This window comes from Vanacampus margaritifer, chromosome 15 (assembly GCF_051991255.1).
Source record: "Vanacampus margaritifer isolate UIUO_Vmar chromosome 15, RoL_Vmar_1.0, whole genome shotgun sequence".
Taxonomy (NCBI): Eukaryota; Metazoa; Chordata; class Actinopteri; order Syngnathiformes; family Syngnathidae; genus Vanacampus; species Vanacampus margaritifer.
In genome coordinates, this window is record NC_135446.1 from 17375744 (window position 1) to 17396824 (window position 21081).

Sequence of the window (21081 nt, forward strand, 5' to 3'; positions counted from 1 at the left end):
ATAGCGCACGCTAACTAGTACATGGTCCTCAAACTGAATATCATTGATAACAAAAAAATGCTTGAACAGCTCTAACAGTGACACACGCTGTCGTCACAGCCCATTGAGGCAAGCGTATATTATGGGATGCTGCGCTGCTCTAATGTACATACTGTATACCGCTACTATTCCACACTCGACAGGCACCTCAAAGGGCCATCTCTTCTTCCCGTCAGGCTTTTTGAAGCTGAGCATGACACTGGCGGTGAATGCAAATCGACGCCCTCCCTTCGCACCCACCACCACTTCCTCCCTTCCTGCTCACATGCCCACACACACACACACACACACACACAAATAGTCCCTGCCTCCCACACTGCTCAATGCGGGGGAGCCTGTAAATCATTTAAACCCACATTTCAGCACCACGGATAGCGCCGACCCATATACAGTACATGCACACACAACTATATATAAATATATATATATATATATATATATATATATGCCAAATCTGCGGGGGGGGGCGTTGCGGAGGAGCGATGTCATTATTCACAGAGTCACTCAATAATTACATAAGACAACAAAAGTGGCTGATTAAGGGGGCACAGGTGAGAAAAAAAAAAAGTTAATTTGATGAAATGGATGAAAATAACTAAGAAAATCATCTGTTTATTTGACGCTCTAAGAAAGAAAATGACGACAAATGAGTTACTGTATGAAACAAAACAATCTTCTTAAGGTCTCTATATTCATTTCCCAGCAGCACAAAAAATACAATTTTTTGGTCTAGTTTTATTTTAATAAATGATTTTTAGTCTGCGCTTTGTGAACTAGTTGCATGTCTTTAGCCACGCTGCTAGCTTGCGCGTCTCGGGAACTTGCTCCAAAAATAAACCGGGGTTTACAAAATTTTGCGAAACCAAAAAGTTGTTCAAAAACCACATGCTTCAACACATTTCAATATATTTAGGAGTTCTTAAAATTTTGATGGTAATATTTTTTTTTCCCCTTTTACTGAAATTAAGATCGGCTATTGGCTTCCTTGACTACTAATTATCGGTATCGTATCGACCACCCCCCCCCCAAAAAAAAAAAAAATATATATATATATATATATATATATATATTAGGGGTGTGAATTTCCCAGTACCTGGCGATTCGATTCGTATCACAATTCATAGGTCACCATTCGATTCAAAACCGATTAATCCCGGTACAAATCGTTGGTTATAGCAAAAAAATATATATATATCTAAAACTTCAGACTTATAACTGTGAATCACTGTATTTAACAGCTGCGACTGGAATTCCCCCAGTGCAGGCTTTCCAACAAAGGGGCGGTCATTAATCGCGCGTTAAAAAAATGAGCAGCGTTTTTTTTAAATTAACTCAAAATGAACACACCAATTTTGACGCCCCTAATATATATCATTCTACGCGTGTACGGTGTTCACCAGTTGCCGTCTCCCACACGTTCGTTTATACGCTTGTAGCTTTGGGATGAATCAAGTGCCAAAAGTGCAGCTGTGTGCATCTATTCAGGATGAGAGAACACGGAGCATCTGTGAGAATGATTCGGCATGATGTCTTCAAAGCCTTCCCAGAAAATGTAAACATCCTTTTTGGAATTTCAGTGCCTTTTGTAACCCTTTTCACACAGAAGCGAGCGACAAGAAATCACTCCAAAGTGAATGGAATGCGTCGAGGCTGTTTTTCATTAAGAAGCCGCAAGTGTAACGTTTACTCACGGGAGTGGACGGACCAAATAAAGTTGTCCAACTATTGAATTATTTTTGGTCCGCTTTATGAGAAACGTCTATGTGCTACTCTTATTATTGCTTTTAAGTATATCTCATCCAAGGCCCAAATGGTCCAAATTTGGGTCAATCCCACCGAGAAATGAAGGAATAAAAAAAAAAAAAAAAAGCTCCTCATTTTTTACATTATAGAATCTGGACACAAACGATATATATTATTTGCCTCCACTGATTAAAAATGTGAATCCTCTTTTGCCATTGAAATGAATGGAAAATGCCATTAGTCTGTGCTTTGGTTTGCCGGCAAGTGATCCTATTTGTAAATCAGTTTTGGCAGCGGTGAATGCATGAATACTTAATCCGACAAGTGTGCGCTGGTGTGTGTTCGGTGTTCAACGTGCGGCCGCCGCCGCTCCATGGGTAGAAAATGGCTTTAACCTTCACGCCTACTTGATAATTACCACTCTGTAAATGTCATTCCGTCGGCTTCCCCGTCACTCGCCGCGTCTCCCTTGTTTGCTTCCCGTTCACACCCGGCTTCACATGACATGGCCGCCAACATCATCTGTTTACATTTTGGCTTTTTTTTTTTTTTCCTCCTCATTTGACCAGGCCAGGATTTTGACCTCCCGTCTCCTTTCTCTTCCCCGGTGCAGATTGGCTGCACGTCTTGACCCCAATTTTAATGGTCTGGTCTTTAGGCTTATGTTGTGAAATTGGTCTTGGCGCGTGTTTTTCATAATCCTGCAGATAGACAGGCAAAGCTAGAGGGCATCGTTCCATTAAATCCATTGTAAGGAAAACGACAAGACAAAGCAGTTTATCACTCCATTAAACGGATTTGCTCCCCCAATTGAAAGGTGCATATTACATTCCGTTGCCGTGTGAACCAGTAAAACCAAAAATGAAAGTTCCTACATTGAACACTCTATTTCAGCATTTGTGTGTTGTGTGCATTAAAGGGGGGGGGGGGGGGGGGGTTTGTTGAAGCCACACATGCTTTCCAGCTCCTTTGATTGGACTCCATGAAACTGCGTCATCTTCTCCCTCTCTGTTTTTTTCCCCCCCTCGATTCCCACCGCTCGCCGTCTCGGCCTGTTATCGCGACGTCAATCAAACGCCATCAAGTGCTCCTCTTGTCGACGTGTCACCAAAACCAGTGAATGTTGCTTGATTGAAAGACTCCCTGCGCTACACGCCCCCCCCCCTTTTTGTTGAAAGGAATAACAAATAGCTAGACAATTTTCAGTAACTGATATTTTGGGACGATATTTCAGTAAAAAAAGTGGGCGGAGGGTAATATTACCGTCAAAATTTTAAGAAGTGCAAACCCCAATTCCTAAATATATTGAAATGTCTTAAAGCATGTAGTTTTTGAACAACTTTTTAGATTTGCAAGCTAGCAGCGTGGCTAAAGACATGCACTAGTTTACAAAGTACAGACTAAAAAAACATTTATTTTAATAAAACTAGACCAAAAATTCCATTTTTGTGCTCCTGGGAAATTAATATAGAGACCTTAACTCATTTGCTCCCCAAAACGTATAAATACGTATTTTAAATGTTTTAAGTGTCCCAAAGATGTTTATTTATGTTTTTTTATTTTTATGCTAGAGCATACAGAAGGCTTTGATGAAGCCTTTCAACTGCAGAGAACCGTTGAGGAAATGGTAGTTATTACAAAAACGACCAGCAGGTGGCGGCAGAGCAAATGATATCAACCAGGGCCATGTTGAAAAAAAAACAACCTAATTTACCCACAGTTCTTAACAGATTTGTGAATAATGATGAAACTTAGCTATATTCCAATGCTAATTGCAACAGAACGGAAACAGATAATAAAAAAAAAAAGAGACTCTAATCTTTCTTTTTGGTTTTCATGTTTTTATAGCACCATATTCTGTGGGCCTCGCAAAATCAGTCAAAATCCAGTAAAACGGCCAAGAGCGAAGGGGATTGCTTCAGTGAAAATGGCTTTGTAATGAGTGAATGGAGTAACTCAGTCATTTGCCGTCATTTTCTTTCTTAGCGCGTCAAATAAACAATTGATTTTCTCGGTCCTTTTCTTCCTAAAAGCAGCCAGTGGGCAGACAGGTATCAAATTAACTTGTCTTCTTTTTTTTTTCCCCCACCTGTGCCCCTCAATCAGCCACTTTTGTTGTGTTATGTAATTATTGCGTGACTCTGTGAATAACGATATCGCTCCCCCCCCGCAACGCCTCCGCAGACGCGGCTTTCTTTGGACGCGGGTATAACGGCGACAGGCATATTGTCCCACACTGCAGCAGTGTAATTGAAGGTTGTTGTTCTTTTTTTTGGGGGGGGGGGGGGGGCGTGTGGTACTGCGGTGGCCTAATTGACTATTGTTTTCTTCTTTGAGGATGTGCTTTCACCGCTGTGCGATTTAAAAGGGGGGAGGGGGGGGGGTCAATTTAGCTAATTTTCTGCTACACGTTTTTTTTTTTTGAGGGGGTGGGGGGGTATTATTTTTTTATTGGGGGGGGGGGGGGTTACAACTGGAAGCACCTGAGCTAGTAGATGCAGCCACTCAGATGCACCAATAAGAGGTCGGAGGGCAAAGGGCTAGGGCGCATTTCCCCCGCAGGAGGACAGAAGCGAAAGAGGAGATGACGACATCATCAGCTTTCTTGATCTTGTGTCTTTTCTTGTGATAAATGTGTCTGTGATGCATTTTGTTTTTGTCCTCTTTTTAAACAACAAAATCGCAGAGAAAAAAAAACAACAACAACTCTTACTGCTTTGTCCTTTTTGCTCTTGCTTCTTTTCTTAATTTTTGGTATTCTTTTTTTGTCTTTTCATTTTTTTTAAACGTTTTTTGCCAGTAATCTTTTTTGAATTTTCTCTTTTCTCTTTTTCCCCCCCTTTTTTTCTGAACCCTAGGTCCGCTCACAAAAAAACACGATGAATCTGCAGCCAACAAGCCTCGAGACGAAGGTATTTTTGATGCATGTTTTGCCTTTTTTCTTGTTTTCCAGTCTTTTTTGGGGGTGTGTATGGAAAACACACACGCACACGCACACGCACGCACACGTCACAAGGTGGCCATGTTCCGCACACACGCGCATCAATGTGCTGACTTTTGAATTAAAAACCATCGCCAGGATGAACAATCTTCATCTGGAAGTCATCGTGTGTGTTTTCCATCCTCATCACCGCTTTCCGAAGCGACCTTGAACGCATCGCACCCAATTTGTCCCCCAAAATGTAGATGAGCCCAACGATGATTGGGCCTCAAACCCTCAGCTCGAGGTTGAAATTGTTACGGAGCCCGCAAATATATCGCCAGCCAATAATATCAGGTTGGTTCGAGGAGGGGGGGGGGCATCCAAGGACACTTGTGGCCCCCGTTAGAGGATGTTAGTCGTTTATCTCCTCGCTGCAGCAGTGCAGCTGATTTTATCATCCCTCCTGTTTCTTGGAGGCACTTATTTTTTCTCTCGGGGGGTTTTGTGAGCGGGGATTTTTTTTCTTCTTGGGCAAGTTTGAGGCTTTTTTTTTCCACAGGCATCAAAACTGATTCAAAACACAATTTTAACCCCGAAAGTGGACTTGCGGGGACAGACGATATTTTCAGTGTCGAAACGTTGTTATTGTCATCCGCTGTTGTTTGGGAATAATAAGCAGAACAATAGAAATGGTTGGAGCCCGACATTATTTTGCAGTGGATCGAAAGATAGAGCGCAAGCAGTGAGGTGTGTGGGCCAGGTCAAAGGTTATCATAAGGCTGGTCAGGGGTTGTCGTAGATGGATGAGGTGTGCGTGGCGCTTCTTACTGGATCTCCTGCGGCTTCCTCACGTTCTGATTCCTATCTGCGTCTTTAAATGAGCAACCTTATCGAGCGTTAGCAACATCCAAGCTCGTGCGTCTTCCATCCAACAGAAATAATGACAGCCCGGCGAAGTGTGGGAGGTTAGCATTTAGGAATTAATTAAAGTGCAGAAACTAATGACCTACTCCATCTGCTAATCTGCAAGCTGTCAACTCGGACTCCCCGAGGTATGGATCCCAACAACATGGAAATCCCCCGGCAAAAATAAATAGGAAATAAAAAGGGCCTTTGATTAATTTGTTTTGCTTTTAATATTGTAAACGAGTTTGCTTCACAGCCTGATTATTTTATTTACAAGCGCGCGGCAGGCCCCGGGCGTCGACTCTCTTGTGATGCATTCGAGAGGGCTTTGGATTATTCCAATAACGACTGCCGGTGATAAGAATATGACGCAGGCAACCAGAGTTTTAATTACAGTGTGATATATCGAGGGTCTTTAAGACATGGCTCCATTTCTAATAATAATGATTTGATCAAATCCTGTTAAGCAAGCCAAGTTTATTTGTATCACAACACTCTTACCTTACACTAAATAATGAGCTAAATATATATATATACTGTATATATATATATATATATATATATTGTTGCTAATGCTAGCTAGCATATAACCTAACCTGCGATATTGTTGCTAATGCTAGCTAGCATATAACCTAATAATAATGATTTGATCAAATCCTGTTAAGCAAGCCAAGTTTATTTGTATCACAACACTCTTACCGTATTATGTGACAAGAGGCAAAGAAATAATGAGCTAAATATATATATATATACTGTATATATATATATATATATTGTTGCTAATGTTAGCTAGCATATAACCTAACCTGCGATATTGTTGCTAATGCTAGCTAGCATATAACCTAACCTGCGAAACGAAACACCCCACGGGCAAACACAAATGATGGTAATTATAACATTTCAAGCCAAATCTATTTATGTTAAAACTATATCTGCAACGTGTTGAACGCTTTTGAGCTTTTCTAAATCCTTTTTACTAGCCCATGTCGCATCTGTGTGATTTTCAAGCAACAAATGTTGACATAATGTTTGCATTGAGAGTTAGGGATGTTCGTTACCACTTTTTTTCCCCCTCAACTCTTGAGTAGTCAGGGGTCACTGATACCGATACCAAGTACTGATACCACTAGCACTTTGGAAACATAACATTTTAGATAGATAGATAGATAGATAGATAGATTTGGATTGTGTTATTGTTGTTGCTTTCTCCTTGTTTTCTCCGGATTGCATAGTAACTGTCGCAGGAGCGTTCCAATTAAGGCCGCATTGTTGCATTCGAGAGGGAGAACTCTGAGAGCCTCTCCTAAGGAAGGCTGGCGCTGACAGCCAAGACTCCCTTTTCAGCTAAATCGAAAATACATGAAAAAGCCGCAATGTGGGAAAACACGCTAATCAGCATTTAGAATGTAAATGCAGACACACTCTACCGCTACTATACATTAGAGACAAAAGATTTATGCATTACTCCCGGAGAAGTTCATGGAAGGCTTGCAATGTTCATAAAAGTCAAGTCCTTTCCACGTATGAACTCACACGCTTACTGGTTCTCTGCTTCTTTGGAACTCAGACAGCCGGTTAAATGCTGGCTAAGGGCGGAAACGTGTGGGAAAAGAGTGAAGCGTGAGGTGCAAGGGGAGGGGAAGAGGAGGTTGCATGAGGACGGTGTCACGCTTCATTGCGTTGTCTGCATGTAGACAGAAGCAAAAGAGCACAGAAAGAAGAAACCTGTTCATGTGCTCCCCCTCATTTCATTCCAAACCTGCCAGTGGTATAATCGTCATGCCGCTGCCTCCATCTTGCTACGTAAGCACGATGTCAAATCCACCATAACGCTGTTTAGATGTACTCTTTACCGTTTCCAGTCCTCACTTTGCACTTACACAAAGCTGTACTCATGTTTTTCCATAACATAAAGTAAGAAATAATAATACGTACAATCAGAGGTGGCAAAGAAAGTAAAAAACCCTGCCACAGTTTGGCTTTAGCCCCTGATGCTAGCTAGCTCCCTAGCTAGCTCCCATAGTGCTTGTTTACCAGGAGCTAAAGCAGGTAAACGAGCACCATGCAAGCTAGCTAGCTAGCACCTGGGACAAACTATGGCAGGGTTTTTACTTTCTGGACCTGGATTTGCCACCTCTTATTGTACGTATTATTATTTCTTACTCCAGTGAGTCCAGCTTTGTTAAAGTGCAAAGTGAGGACTGATGCTAGCTCGCTAGCTAGCTCCAAGCTTGTTTACCAGGGGCTAAAGCAGGTAAATGAGCACCATGGGAGCTAGCTAGGGAGCTAGCTAGCTAGCTAGCACCTGGGGCTAAAGCCAAACTGGCAGGGTTTTTACTTTCTGGACCTGGATTTGCCACCTCTGCGTACAATAATGTAAATAGTGTGTTTGGGAATGTAATAGCGATTCCGTATTTGTGTCGTTTTGCACTAAATCCTCGTGGGAACTGCTTCCCGGATTTAAATGAATGCAGCAATTAATTAAATAGCATTTTCATCCCTCCTTATTGACCGATAAGCAACAAGCCAAGAATCTCATTTTCACGCATTTGGGAATATTTTCCACTTCGGGCGAAAATGTGTCTTAACTCGGTTGTCACGCATACTTAAAAAGGCAGAATCCATGGATGTCATATTTTGTGCCTTAACAAAAGCAAGCGGGCGGACGTGAACACTCGGGAGAGGAGCAGCGGGGATCAACACGAGTCCAAGAGGGTTAAGGCTAAAAGAAAGCGACGTGGGACATGGAAGGAAAAGGAGGTTAAAGGCGGGAAAACAAGCCAGAATGCCTTCGCCTGTGCCGTCTTTGTCTCATGCGGCACTTGCGAGGACAGAGCGGGGCTGCGTCGCCCGAAAACTCGGATCTGCCTCCCCATCCGCTCAATTTGTGGAATTCCATGAGGAGTGAGAGCGCCCCGAAAAATAATCCGCCGTCTTCAGTGGAAGGGAGATGAGGGAGTGGGACGCCAATTAGGTTGGAGTGGAAAAACATCAACAGTGCCAATTTAAAACATACTTTCCGCATTTATTGTCAAAGTATTCATCAGTAATTTAGTGACATTTTTTTGCTTGTGCCCCTAAAATTTTAAGTTATATTTATCAATTAACAAGATTTTTTTAATCAATTACATTACAGTCACCTGAGATGCTGTGCACTCTAAAAACTGTTGGGTCAAAAGTAACCCAATTATGGATCAAAAATGGACCGATCCACTTACTGGGTCAATTTGACCAAATGACCCAATTTTTTGACCCAAGTAAAGGATCTGACCAATATTTATGAGTTGTTTTGCAGTAAAAGACACATTTCTCGACTCAAAATTGGGTTAAATTGACCCAAATAGAGGATTGGTCCATTTTTTACCCCTAGTTGGGTTATTTTTGACCCAACTGTTTTTTAGAGTGTGGCTAGACCCAAGTGCTCTAGTATTCGTAGACTTCTGACATCTAGCAAAAAATAAATAAAATGCACATATTTGAGAAACGTGGCATAAAAATATTTTGCATATGTTTTGAATGGAGGAGTTTCTAAGACAGAAACAGAAAAATGTAAAGGGTTAAAAAAAAAATTGGATTAGTTTAAAAAAAGTTTTATCGAAGATCCATAGCCTATGTTTAACTCATTCACTGCCATTGACGTCTATAGGCGTCAAAAATTTATTTGAACTATTTCTATTACGTAGTTTAAAAAAAAAAATCCACTTTTTTACAAAATTATGAAAAAAAATTACTCACCTACACCCCTCATTTTTAATCATCTTTTCTTCTTAAAAAAAAAACAAAAAAAATATTTTTAATAAGCTTTTCTTTTTAAAAAAGAAAATTTAAAAAATAGGGGCGTCAGGCAATTAAATTTTTCAATCGTAATTAATCCCATGACTTCACCAGTTAACTCACGATTAATCACAAATTTGATATCTGTTCTAAATGTACAATAAAAAAAGGTTTTCATACTCTTGTTAACAAATGTTAAACTATTAGAAATCGTTAAAATGAATTTTTCACGTCTATAGCCGTCAATGGCAGTGAATGAGTTAATTGTAAATTATTGAGTACAAATTGGATGCCGCCAGATTTGCGCTTTGTGACACTTTGCCTTACACTTTTTTGAGTGTTGATCAACTAATGATGATGTCATTGACCCAATGTGGACGAAAATGAAATCTGATCGCTTCAAGAAACACTCCCGTTGCTTATATAATTTAAATTAAATGAACCAGCACAAGGGACTCTAAAAGCCCTGGGCAGATATGATTGACATGGCGACAAATAGAAGCTGAAATCTAATTGGACAAAAACAAAACTTAAATGCACATCCATTTTGTGAAAGCAGTGCAGCCAACAGAAATGCATCCAAATGAAGAGAATTGACTATTTGGAATATATAAACACAATTTCTTGGAGCAAATAGTTGAATTTAGTTTGTAAATGTAGTGCTTCGGCAAGCACACTTCGCACTACTGCCTATTTGTTTGGCCTAAATGAACAAAGACAGGGAGGAGACGAGACAGCCGGAGGCTCCGTAAATAACAAGATATGGATCCAGCACGATGGGAGGCCAGCGAGGCAGAGGAGCAAACACTTCAGCGCCGAGGTGCAGGAGCACTTGTGTTGTTGAAGATGTTATTGAACCTCATCGGGGCGGGATGCTCGGGATGCTGTTCTTTCCTGCCTCTCCATCTCGCCACATCTGCTCCTGCTTTTTATACAGTTTTGTTTGACCTAGCCCACACCTTATGTGGCAAATGCAGCGGCAGCGACAGAAGCACAAAATAGATGAATAAATGCTTCAAAACTGAGTATTTTTATTCGGGTATACACAGGTTTATATATATAGTGGATACTTTTCAACACCACATTTGGTTGTTTTTTGTTTTTGCATTCAACCAGAGTGTGCATCAGTGTGTTTAAAAAAAAAAAAAAAACAACTTCCTGGATCCTGGCTAACGGTAGAATCCAGAATGTTTTTCTTGCTTTGGTCCAGTAAATCCATCTGTATTATGTTGTACTAGCTAGCTAGCGCTAAGCTAACCTGTCGTCTCTAGTCCGGCGTCCACGTGGCTAAACGCTGTGATGGCGTGAGAGGCTTTGATAGCCTAGCCGGGCTTCACTGACTGCTAAACAGGTGAATTTGATACGAGCTAGCCGGCTAACACACAAAAACTCAATACCTACTTTGTATATATTTTACATTGTGCATGTGTGTTTGATTTTTAAAGGCCAAGTTGGTTTATATGCCGATTAAACACAGTCACATCCAGGTCCAGTAATTCTCTGTATTATGTTGTACTAGCTAGCTAGCTAACCTGTCGTCTCCCGTACGGCGCCCAGGTGGCTAAACGCTGTGATAAGAGGCGTTGATAGCCTAGCCGGGCTTCACTGACTGCTAAACAGGTGAATTTGATACGAGCTAGCCGGCTAACACACAAAAACTCAATATCTACTTTGTATATATTTTACATTGTGCATGTGTGTTTGATTTTTAAAGGCCAAGTCAATTTATATTCCCATTAAACACAGTCACATCCAGGTCCAGTAATTCTCTGTATTATGTTGTACTAGCTAGCTAGCGCTAAGCTAACCTGTGGTCTCTCGTCCGGCGTCCACGTGGCTAAACGCTGTGATAAGAGGCGTTGATAGCCTAGCCGGGCTTCACTAACTGCTTAACAGGTGAATTTAATACGAGCTAGCCGGCTAACACACAAAAACTCAATACCTACTTTGTATATGTTTTACATTGTGCATGTGTGATTGATGTTTAAAGGCCAAGTCAGTTTATATGTCAATTAAACACAGTCACATCCATTTAACCTTACCTTAGCTGGCAGTGTATCTAAAAATGCACCCTAGGCGTATCCGCACACACATACACATCTCCGATGCAATCAGTCCGGCCCCGTGATCCATTGTTCTCTAACGATTGGTCTTTAGGCCAGCTCGGCGGCCTGTGGGCCAGCTCTGCCACTGTGCATCTCATCAGGGCCCATTCATCACTTCACGTCTCTCTCCACCTCTGGTCCTCCATCACGGTGGCCTCCCAATAACCTGCATGCACGTGACGCCGGTACCGCTGCTGACACACATGAATATACATCACTCACAATTTTCATGCTGACCTGAAAATGCGCTGTAACTTTTAGAGTTGATCTTGGTTTGACCTTCTCTAAATTTGCTTTTCCCCAAGGCCGAATTTACACTCGACTCGTCTTTTAGCTCATCAGTACAGCACTAATATTAGTCATTCTATGCGGGGGATAAAGACTATATGACTGTGACTAGTGTTTTATTGTGTTGTTGCTGTTCCGTTTGTTTCTTTAAGGGTTAAAGTGCTGCAACATAGATGCTAAATGGCATTAGCATTCAGGTAGCAGACAGGCGAAGCTTTGCGGTTGTGTCTCAAGACTCGATGTTCATCAGTCACCAGTCAAGCAGCAGGATGGCGAGGGGAGCAGAAGGTGGCGTCCTGGGTGTTGTCGGTGGGTGATGTGCTGAACACGAGTGCAGGCCTAATAGTGCCATTGTCTGCCGTTCTGCTTGAGAGCATCTGCAGCCGAGCTGCGGCTCCTCGGGGTACCCGCCTTCTGCCGGCTTGCGCCTTCGCCACTGCTCTCGTTCAAGTTTGCCGAACGGAGTCGGCGTGTTCAGCCTCGTTGCTTCCTGTTTACTGTGCTCCTTTTGGACCGCTTTCATCTGGTGATGGTCCAATTTTCACTCTTCGTACCATTAAGTCCCAGGTCAATTCCCTCAGACTGCCTTGTTGAAATGCCAAGTTTTGGGGATATCCCAAAAATGAGACCACGATAAATTATTTAAAAACTTTTACTGATATAACCTTTAAAATGTTCAACAGAATTGAGAAAGAAAAAAAATCTAAAAGGGAAGTGAATTTGAGATAGTTGCAAAAGTGTACACACCCTCAAGAATTCTAAATCCCATTAAGTTCAGATCTTATTTAACATTAGTAAGAATTTGATTGGCTATTTCTAAACGCATCCCCTGTTATATATTTTTGCTTGCACTCAGTATTTCTTTCATTTCTTTGACGCAATCGTGCTTGGCTCGAGCAGCTCAAATGCAGCTGCAAGGGAGCCGTCGGTCAACGAAGGGGATCAATCGTATTGATTTGCAAACAGGTACTTGGGATGCATTGTTTCCAGAGAACAATATGTCACCGTGTACTGTGAGTCCAAAGGGTAAAGTAGATACTTTAGTCTAAAGCTCAATGCAAAGAAAAGGCATTTTCACTATACTGGCTTAGTAGGTGATGCCAGGTCACCATGGCAACAACAGCTGATATCATCCTCATTACGAGCCGCGATAGCACTGACAGGATTCCTAAAGTACAATTATGATGTGTTGTTGTTGATGCAAAACACTTTTGCGTCATCTTTCCATTGTTGCCGTCCTGCCAGCCAGCGCTCAACAATAGCATCCGAGAGAATACATTTCCTGGAAATGGAGCGCTGGGGAATTGACCCAGAAAGATGTTGATGCAACTGTCCTTGCAGCTCAGCGCCGACCGACTGATTTTCACATTTGTGAGAGAGCCGAGGCGCGAGCCAAGGTGGCGGAGGGGGGTGGGATTTATGGAAATTTAGGATGGAAAAACAGCTGGTGACCTGTCATGAGCAAGGACAACAATGGACAGAGGACACCCAACATTTCATGTTTGATGGTGGTGCCCCCCCCCCCCGCCCCCCTTCAACTTGTAACGCTACTTTTTCCTGCCTCTATTCTGATTTTCGCACATTTTCGTGTTTCTGCATTCATGTCTGGCTGGCCTTGAAATCATTTTGAGACAAAAAGAAATATATCAACTTAAATACGCTTTCAGGAGAAGCTCGAAATGAACAGTTGTTATCGACAACCTAAATGATCTTAAGCTATTTTTTTTCTCCCCCCGCAAGCAAGAGTGAGGAGTAAATGCGTGTAAAAAAAAATTCTAATTTGTGTTTCTCCCCAGCATCTCCACATCACTTGACAATCAGCAACACTGCTTGCACCGTGTTATTTTAAATTGCCTTAAAAGTACTCATCCGACTACTTTCTAGTACTCCTCAATCAAGTGTTACCATTTGTTCTTATCATTAAAAGCAACATCTAACCCAAAATGACGCTCCTTCTGCAGATATTCGCGACCGCAGGAAGAAGCCGGTGATGCTGTTCATTCATGGCGGCTCGTACATGGAAGGCACCGGAAACATGTTTGACGCCAGCGTCCTCGCCGCCTACGGCAACGTCATCGTTGTGACCATGAATTATCGTCTGGGCGTGCTGGGTGAGTCGTGGAGCTTTTGGATTTTTTTTTTGTCACTCTGCAATTTGGGAGACGGGCGCCGCTTTCCAAACAAGAGGCCGAGTGTGCTTGCTAAACGTAAAATAGCTAAACCAGTGGTTGTTGTTTACAAAGTGAAGGTTTTTCTAAATTTAGTCAAGTCTTCATTTCAAGTGAATTCTTTATTTATGTGTGAAGCCCGATCCTTTTTCAGTTATCTCTTTGACTGCCAAAAACGTTAAATAATGTTTAGTAAAATCCTATGGAGGACTGCCAAAGACGTTAAAATACGTTTTTTCAAAACACAGGTGAAATTAACCATTTTTTATTGTTGATTACTGAAAAACGGAATAAGGTAGAAACAAACTTTTTTTTCTGATGAAAGATGAGAGTCCAATCTTTCATTTGGTAGTATGTGTGTTTCCATAGTCCAAACACATAATTTTCTGTGGACCTTGAAAGATCAGTCAAAAATGCTTAAATCGGCTGGCACCCATGGCATCCCTTTTCTGAAAACGTCTGGCAGTCAAAGAGTTAATATTTGATTTATTCAAAAGGATGTTTGTGTTTTCTCTATGAAGCTGAAATCATTCATTAATTTATTATTATTTTTTTTTTATTATTATTTTTTTTCCCTCGCGAGAGCTCAGTATTGTTCATTCGGTAATTTTACCAATTTGACATGTCATCATCATTGCTCTCTCTTTTTTTATTTTTTTTATTTTGGATGTGGGTGAGTGTGTATTCATTAGTTCACCTAAAGCCTATTTAAAAAATCCCATACCGTTCACCTAAACCGAACACTTCCAGCCAGAGTCGTGAGGCCGTCAGGAGACCCGAGGAAGGATCAAAGAAAGGAAATTCATTCAAACGGAGCAGCAATACATACAAAGAGCATACAACAATTCTCCGCAGCGTTAAATACGTAACGGGCCGCTCGACTTCAGGCCGCTCGGCCACAGCCGTCATAAAAACCCAAGGAAGGGAGATGAAAGTCAGACGAGGCATCCATTCGCACGTGATCAATGGCTGAGGGAGCAGAGGGCATGGAAGCGCGCACACACAAAGATGAGGGTGAGAGATGAGAGAAGTGATGGCAGGAGAGAGATGAGAGGGAGGCCAGAGAGCAGGAAGGGGGAGGCGGGGGGGGGGGCGGATTTGCCTGCCATGCTAAAAATAAAACCCGCAGAGCCGCTTCAGTGTGCGGCAGAGCCCGTGTTGTTGCACACTCTTGAGACGTGTGTGTGCGTGCGTCTCGCTGCAGATATGGCATCCTCGCGTCCCCGAGGAGTGCAACGTGCAAAATGTCGGCTGGAGAATTGCTTGTTTAAAATTGCTCTTAAACACACACACACACGCAAGGAGTTGCTATCAAGCCGGTTGGTGGGACGAGCAGGGCCAGCAAGGCCTTTTCTCTTTATTCCCAAGTTTAGTCCTCGAGAGCCCCCGTTTTCCATGTTTCTCACCACTAACACACCTGATCATTAGATTCAGCTGCGCTGGATGAGGGAGACTCTCGAGGACTCTCGAGGACCCAACTTGGCCACCCCTGGTCTATTGTCTTCATTTGCCAGCGTTTCCATTGACTGCACTGCTTCTAGTATGTAAATGTGAATATTCCATTTTTTTTTTATCCAATCAGATTTCAGCGTCCATGTGTTGCCATGCCGATCTAATCTGCCCAGGGCCCTCAGAATCAGGAGTGTTAGTTATAAATGGGAACGTTTTTTTTTTTTTTTTTATTATCAGATTTCATATTCATCCTTACAGGGCTAGATCACCGACTCCTGATGACATCATCATTTTCCTGTCCTGTGATTGGTTAATCAGAGCAAAACTTTGTCCGGCGAGCGTGTATGTGCGCGTGTGGTATCAGGCAGCGGTGTGAGAGCAACCTGACATGACCAGAGGGACAATTTCCAGACGCGCAGGCAGAACAACTCAAGCACGTTGGCCATGATACACACACACACACACACACACACCCAATGGATCAATACACTCACACAAACACACACACACATACACACACACGAAACTCTCAGTTTCCATAGTTACCCCCTCAAGAATTGATGCGCAAAGTCCCCTCCACTCAATATACAGTATGAGACTTGAGTTTGGTGCCACGCACATACATAATACATATGCAAATCATCTAGAGCAGTTCAAAATCAATATTTATCAAACATCATACTCACCCAGAGATGGCCTGTTTCAAGGTATCAGCACTCACGGTATCAGCCGTCATCTCGTGGCCGTTTTGCAATCAGGAACTAGAAATGAGAAGAATAGAAAAAAAAAAGACGTATCGGACATCCTGAATACTAATTTAGATACTAGACAAAAGTGCAATTTCGGGAGGAATTCCATGGGAATGCCGGATAGCGGAATGTAAGCTGAATGCGTAAATTGAAAGATAAATGATGTGAAAGTTACAAAGCATTAATTGTAGAACACTTGAACTGCAATCTGTCTAAGGTGGGATTGGAACCGTCGACTCCTGTTTAGTGGTCTCAGGTCCGCCACTTGCTGTCATCGTGAATGTCATCGAAAATGAATGGAGATTTAGTGGGTTTATAATGTCAAAAACACTTCATGTCAAAAGACATTAAAAAAAAATAAAAAATTGAACAATGACTATTTTAGAAATTGAAGTGAAAAAATGTGTTCCATCCTGGATTTGAACCCATGGAATGGCAGGCAAGTTTTTTTCTCCATGTGCACTAACTGACTCCGCTGTATTATGAGGGAGTTTGTGCACATCAAAAATATTTGGAGAATAAAAAGTACCTGAAATAATAAAACTTAGAAGCAACATTTGGCGGGAATGCTGTCCAGCAGTTTTGCTCTGACTAGCCAATCACAGGACAGATGTCATTAGGAGCCATTGATCTGCCCCTGTAAAGACAAATTTGAACTCCTAGGCAGATTAGATTGGCATGGCAACACATAGATGCTGAAATCTGATTGGATAAAAAAAATGCAACATTCACATGCAGACAAGAAGACACAGTCGTACTTTGTCCAGTTTGACGTTTTCCTCACCGCCAATCAGTGATCTCCGCCGGTATCGAGTCAAAGGCACGTTCGCTAGTTGACTGTTTACGACTCGGGGTTACCTGCGGCGCTCCTTCATCTCCGTCCCTCCTCATTGTGGCCCACTTTTGCTACGGGCGCGCCGCAAAAAGTGGGAGTTATGGGACCGATTAGGCGGATGCGTGTTTCCCGTGTCAAGAGCGTCGTCGGCGGGGAGCTGCGGGCCGCTAATAGCCGGGATTGATCATCATTACGCCGAGATGACAGCGCTTTGAGTCATCACGCTGCGCTCCCGGGATAACCGCCAGACGACGGCGTTCTCCCCGTGGGGATGGCGCCGCTATTTGGGGAATATTTTCAGAAGGCTGTAATCTAATGTAAACAACCAGAATGAGTACAGTCGACCGTCAAACTCCAGAGAGGGAGCCGAGATTAGAACAGGCAACCTCAAAACCGAGAGGCGGACGTGCTAAACCGTCGGAGCGCCGCGCTGCCGCTCTCTATTTGAGTTCATCCCGAGGGTGATTGATGAGGTTCGTCCACCCAAGCGCGTCTTCATGGACGAGCGACTCGCGCAACTTGACTTCTTCCCGGCAAGGATTGTCTGCTGGCTTCGGCGCAGGTAAACAACATATGGCAATCAAGATGCTTGAGTGCGGCCCAGGTAATGTCTCGCCACAGGACGGGACTTGCTTTCTGCTGTGTTTGGCATTGGGTTCGTCGGTACCACGGCGTGGGCATTTATGGGCTGCCGATGGAACTGCCTCACTTTGTTTTCAATATCTGCTGACAAAAGCAACAGGAGGAATTCTGGCTACTCGCGTCCTGTGCTCCGAGTTCCATAAACGCAAGTGTCGTTTTCCGACATTGACGTCCAGGTGACTTTTTGGAGGGTTCCGAATGGCCCTTGAGCAGATGCGAGTGGCGGAAGAAGCAAAACGGGACTTGGCGCCCGATCAAACTGCTTGGCAGTCTTTCCTTTTCCTTCCCGCCCTCCAGATTAGGCCATTGGATGTGGTGCGGGACGACAATATATAGGAATTCTTGGAATTCTTCTCCTGCTTAGGTTTAAGAAGTCTACACACCTCTGTTCGGATGAGACCAAGATCAAGCGTTTTAACTCTTTGACTGCCAAAAACGTTAAATAACGTTTAGTAAAATCCTATGGAGGAGTGCCAAAGACGTTAAAAGACGTTTGTTTCAAAGCAGAGGTGAAACTAACCATTTTCTATTGTTGATTACTCAAAAACGGAATAAGGTAGAAACAAACTTTTTTTTCTGATGAAAGATGAGAGTCCAATCTTTCATTTGATAGTATGTGTGTTTCCATAGTCCAAACACAACGTTTTCTGTGGACCTTGAAAGATCAGTCAAAATGCTTAAATCGGCTGGCACCCACGGCATCCCTTTTCTGAAAACGTCGGTCAGTCAAAGAGTTAAAAATTGGTGGTGATGCTGACTGCTATTTGGAAGATTTGGAGAATTATGAACAGTAGGCGTTCACAGTTTTTTTTGTTTTGAAGAATTATCGAGTTTCATAAAAACAACATTCAGTGTTACCACAAAATCTTCAGACTTTTGCTATGGAGCCCAAAAAAAGCCAGTGAAAGCCTACTGCAACATCTGAACTTTATTTTGTGTTAATCAGGGGTATTTTACTGAAGCAACCTCCTTCGCTCCGGGCTGTTTTACTGGATTGTGACTGATTTTGCAAGGCCCACAGAATATTGTGTCCTATTGCTATAAAAACATGAAACCTACCAAAAGAAAAGAAGATCTGTTTCCGTTTTGCAGCAATTAGCATTAGCATATAGCCACGTTTCAGCATTATTCACAAACCTGTTGAAAACAGTCAAAAGAGCTTTTTTGCAACATGGCCCTGGTTGATCTCTTATACTCCGCTGCCACCTGCTGGCCGTTTTTGTAATAACTGCCATTGATTCAACCGTTCCCGTCAGTTCCGAGGCTGCATCAAAGCCTTCTGTATCCTCTAGCATTAAAAACGACATAAATGTGTCTTTGAGCGCATGGTAATATTTAACATGGAACGTATTTATACGTTTTGGGGAGCAAATGAGTTAAATGGTGGCAGGTGTGAACTCATTTGAATTCTGAACACAGCCACATTCCAGTTATGGGAGGGTGTGCACACTTGTGCAACCACATTGGTCGATTGATTTCTCTATCAAAAAAGACTCCATCGAATTCAATAACGATCTACAGATGATAAAACTTTGAAAAGATTTGTGATCTGTTTTTAGAACACCAAAAAACTGGCATTTGAACAGCGACGTGTAGACTTCTTATACCCACCGTATCCAACATGAGCAACCTCATCTTCTGTTTCCTGACAATTGCAGATTAGCACCCGCTGTTGATTAATGCATAAGATCCACCGTATGGATAATGCATGAAGTGAATGCAGCCAAACACTGCAAGGAGCCCTGCAGCATTCTTGCTATCATACAGACGCGTCAAGTGCTGAAATTCCTTGCGGCATGCTCTTGATTTTCTTCCGCCATCTTTGGAAGACTTCTTAGCAAGTCAATGATCATGTGCAGGTGGAAACGGAGATCTCCGAGGGGAATTCTGTTGATATAATGTAAAAGAAGCATAATCGTCCGATTAATTGGTTATCGGATTTTTTCTGCTTAATACCGGAATTCCGAAAATGCATATCAGTCGGGCCCTAGTTTGAATTGTGATTTATGCATATGCAACAGGTTAGTATATCCATCCTTTAGCGCTTGGGTCAGGCTGGTTCAGAACCTCGGGCCACCTCCTCGCCTTCAAAACCTTGAAAAAAAAAATCCGTAAAGGATTCAACTTTTCAAATGTTCAAATTTCACTCGCAATTCTGAACTGATTGTCCTCGTGGACGGAATGAAAGATAAGGGGACTAAGCATTCCCAGTGAGCCGAGGCGAGGGTTCTGTCGGCGGTTGGATGCGTGCCGAGCGACCTGCCCGGTGAGATTGGAAAAGGAGGGACGTGGGAAGAAAACGGGACAGCAATCAGCTCTTCCTGATTGCCTGAGGTGTCCCGCGGGAGACATCGATCCGTAGCGGAACTGGCACGGAGAGACCAAGACGCGCATTCATGAATGCAGAGGAGGAGGCAAAGCCGTGATGGAACCCGAGTCCAATCATTTGTGGTGCAGTCCATTTCAGCTTGGGAACTGTAAATCCTGGTTTGTTCCAGCACAGGATGTGTAGGCGGATAGAAAGACAATGGAGGACATTTAGCTTTTTTTTTTCTTTTCTCTTTTTCTGGAGAGCTCAGTATTGTTCATTCGGTAATTTTACAGATTTGACATGTCATCATCATTGCTCTTTTTTTTCTTTTTCTTTTTTGTATGTGGGTGAGTGTGTGTGTATTTATTAGTTCACCTAAAACCTATTAAAAAAATCCCATACCGTTCACCTAAACCGAACGCTTCCAGCCAGAGTCGTGAGGCCGTCAGGAGACCCGAGGAAGGACCAAAGAAAGGAAAGTGAAATCATTTAGCATTTAGCATTTTGTGTTCAATGCTAACACTGTTGTGCATTAAGAAGCCATTTGGAGTTAGATACCAACATAGCTACTGGACCGACTCTTTATGGGAGTGGTGGGCTACCGAAAGTTTGGTGCTATAAATTAGCATCAAGTAAAACACTAAGTGACGAACAAAAGAGGCTGAGTCGCACCCAGCATGATCCACATCACGCCACCATCCCAACAACGCCTGTTCTGCTTGTAGCTTCTAATCAATGAGACGAGCCTGTGACGCGAGCTCAAGCAGCCGCAGCCGAGTCACGTTCGTGTGCGGCTGACCCCAACATGACGGAAATCGATGTTCTGGAGCCCCCCCCCCCTTCCCTCCCCTCCCCTCCATCTCCCCTTGTCAAGGTTGCTAATGAATTATGAAGCAGTCTAATTCGAATCCTCAACCCCCACATCTACGGCTTCCCATGTCGCGGGGGTTTGAGTGGCGTGCGCGGCGAGGCGGCGTGGTTCAAGGGAAAAGCCAAGGTTACTTTATTGTTGTTTCCTCCCACTCGATGTAAACACAGCTGCAGGTAATAATTGTGTGGATCAGTGGATGAAGACCGCCATCATTCAGCATGTCTTTTGCATTCTTGGGAAACATTGCTTTAGAGCAGCGGCGCTCAAACTCAAAG

The 21081-nt window shown here is 42.9% G+C and overlaps 1 protein-coding gene across 5 annotated transcripts in view; it reads left to right on the forward strand.

Annotated features, from left to right (window-relative positions):
• nlgn2a (neuroligin 2a) overlaps nucleotides 1-21081 on the forward strand; it is a 68751-nt gene that overhangs the window by 29579 nt on the left and 18091 nt on the right. For 4 of the 5 annotated variants that reach the window (XM_077545218.1, XM_077545220.1, XM_077545219.1 and 1 more), the window contains one exon: nucleotides 13740-13889. In XM_077545218.1, the coding sequence (XP_077401344.1) occupies nucleotides 13740-13889 (150 nt within the window). Of the gene's footprint in view, nucleotides 1-4640; nucleotides 4695-13739; nucleotides 13890-21081 lie in introns of all 5 variants that reach the window. The other variant, XM_077545221.1, reaches the window with a different exon arrangement.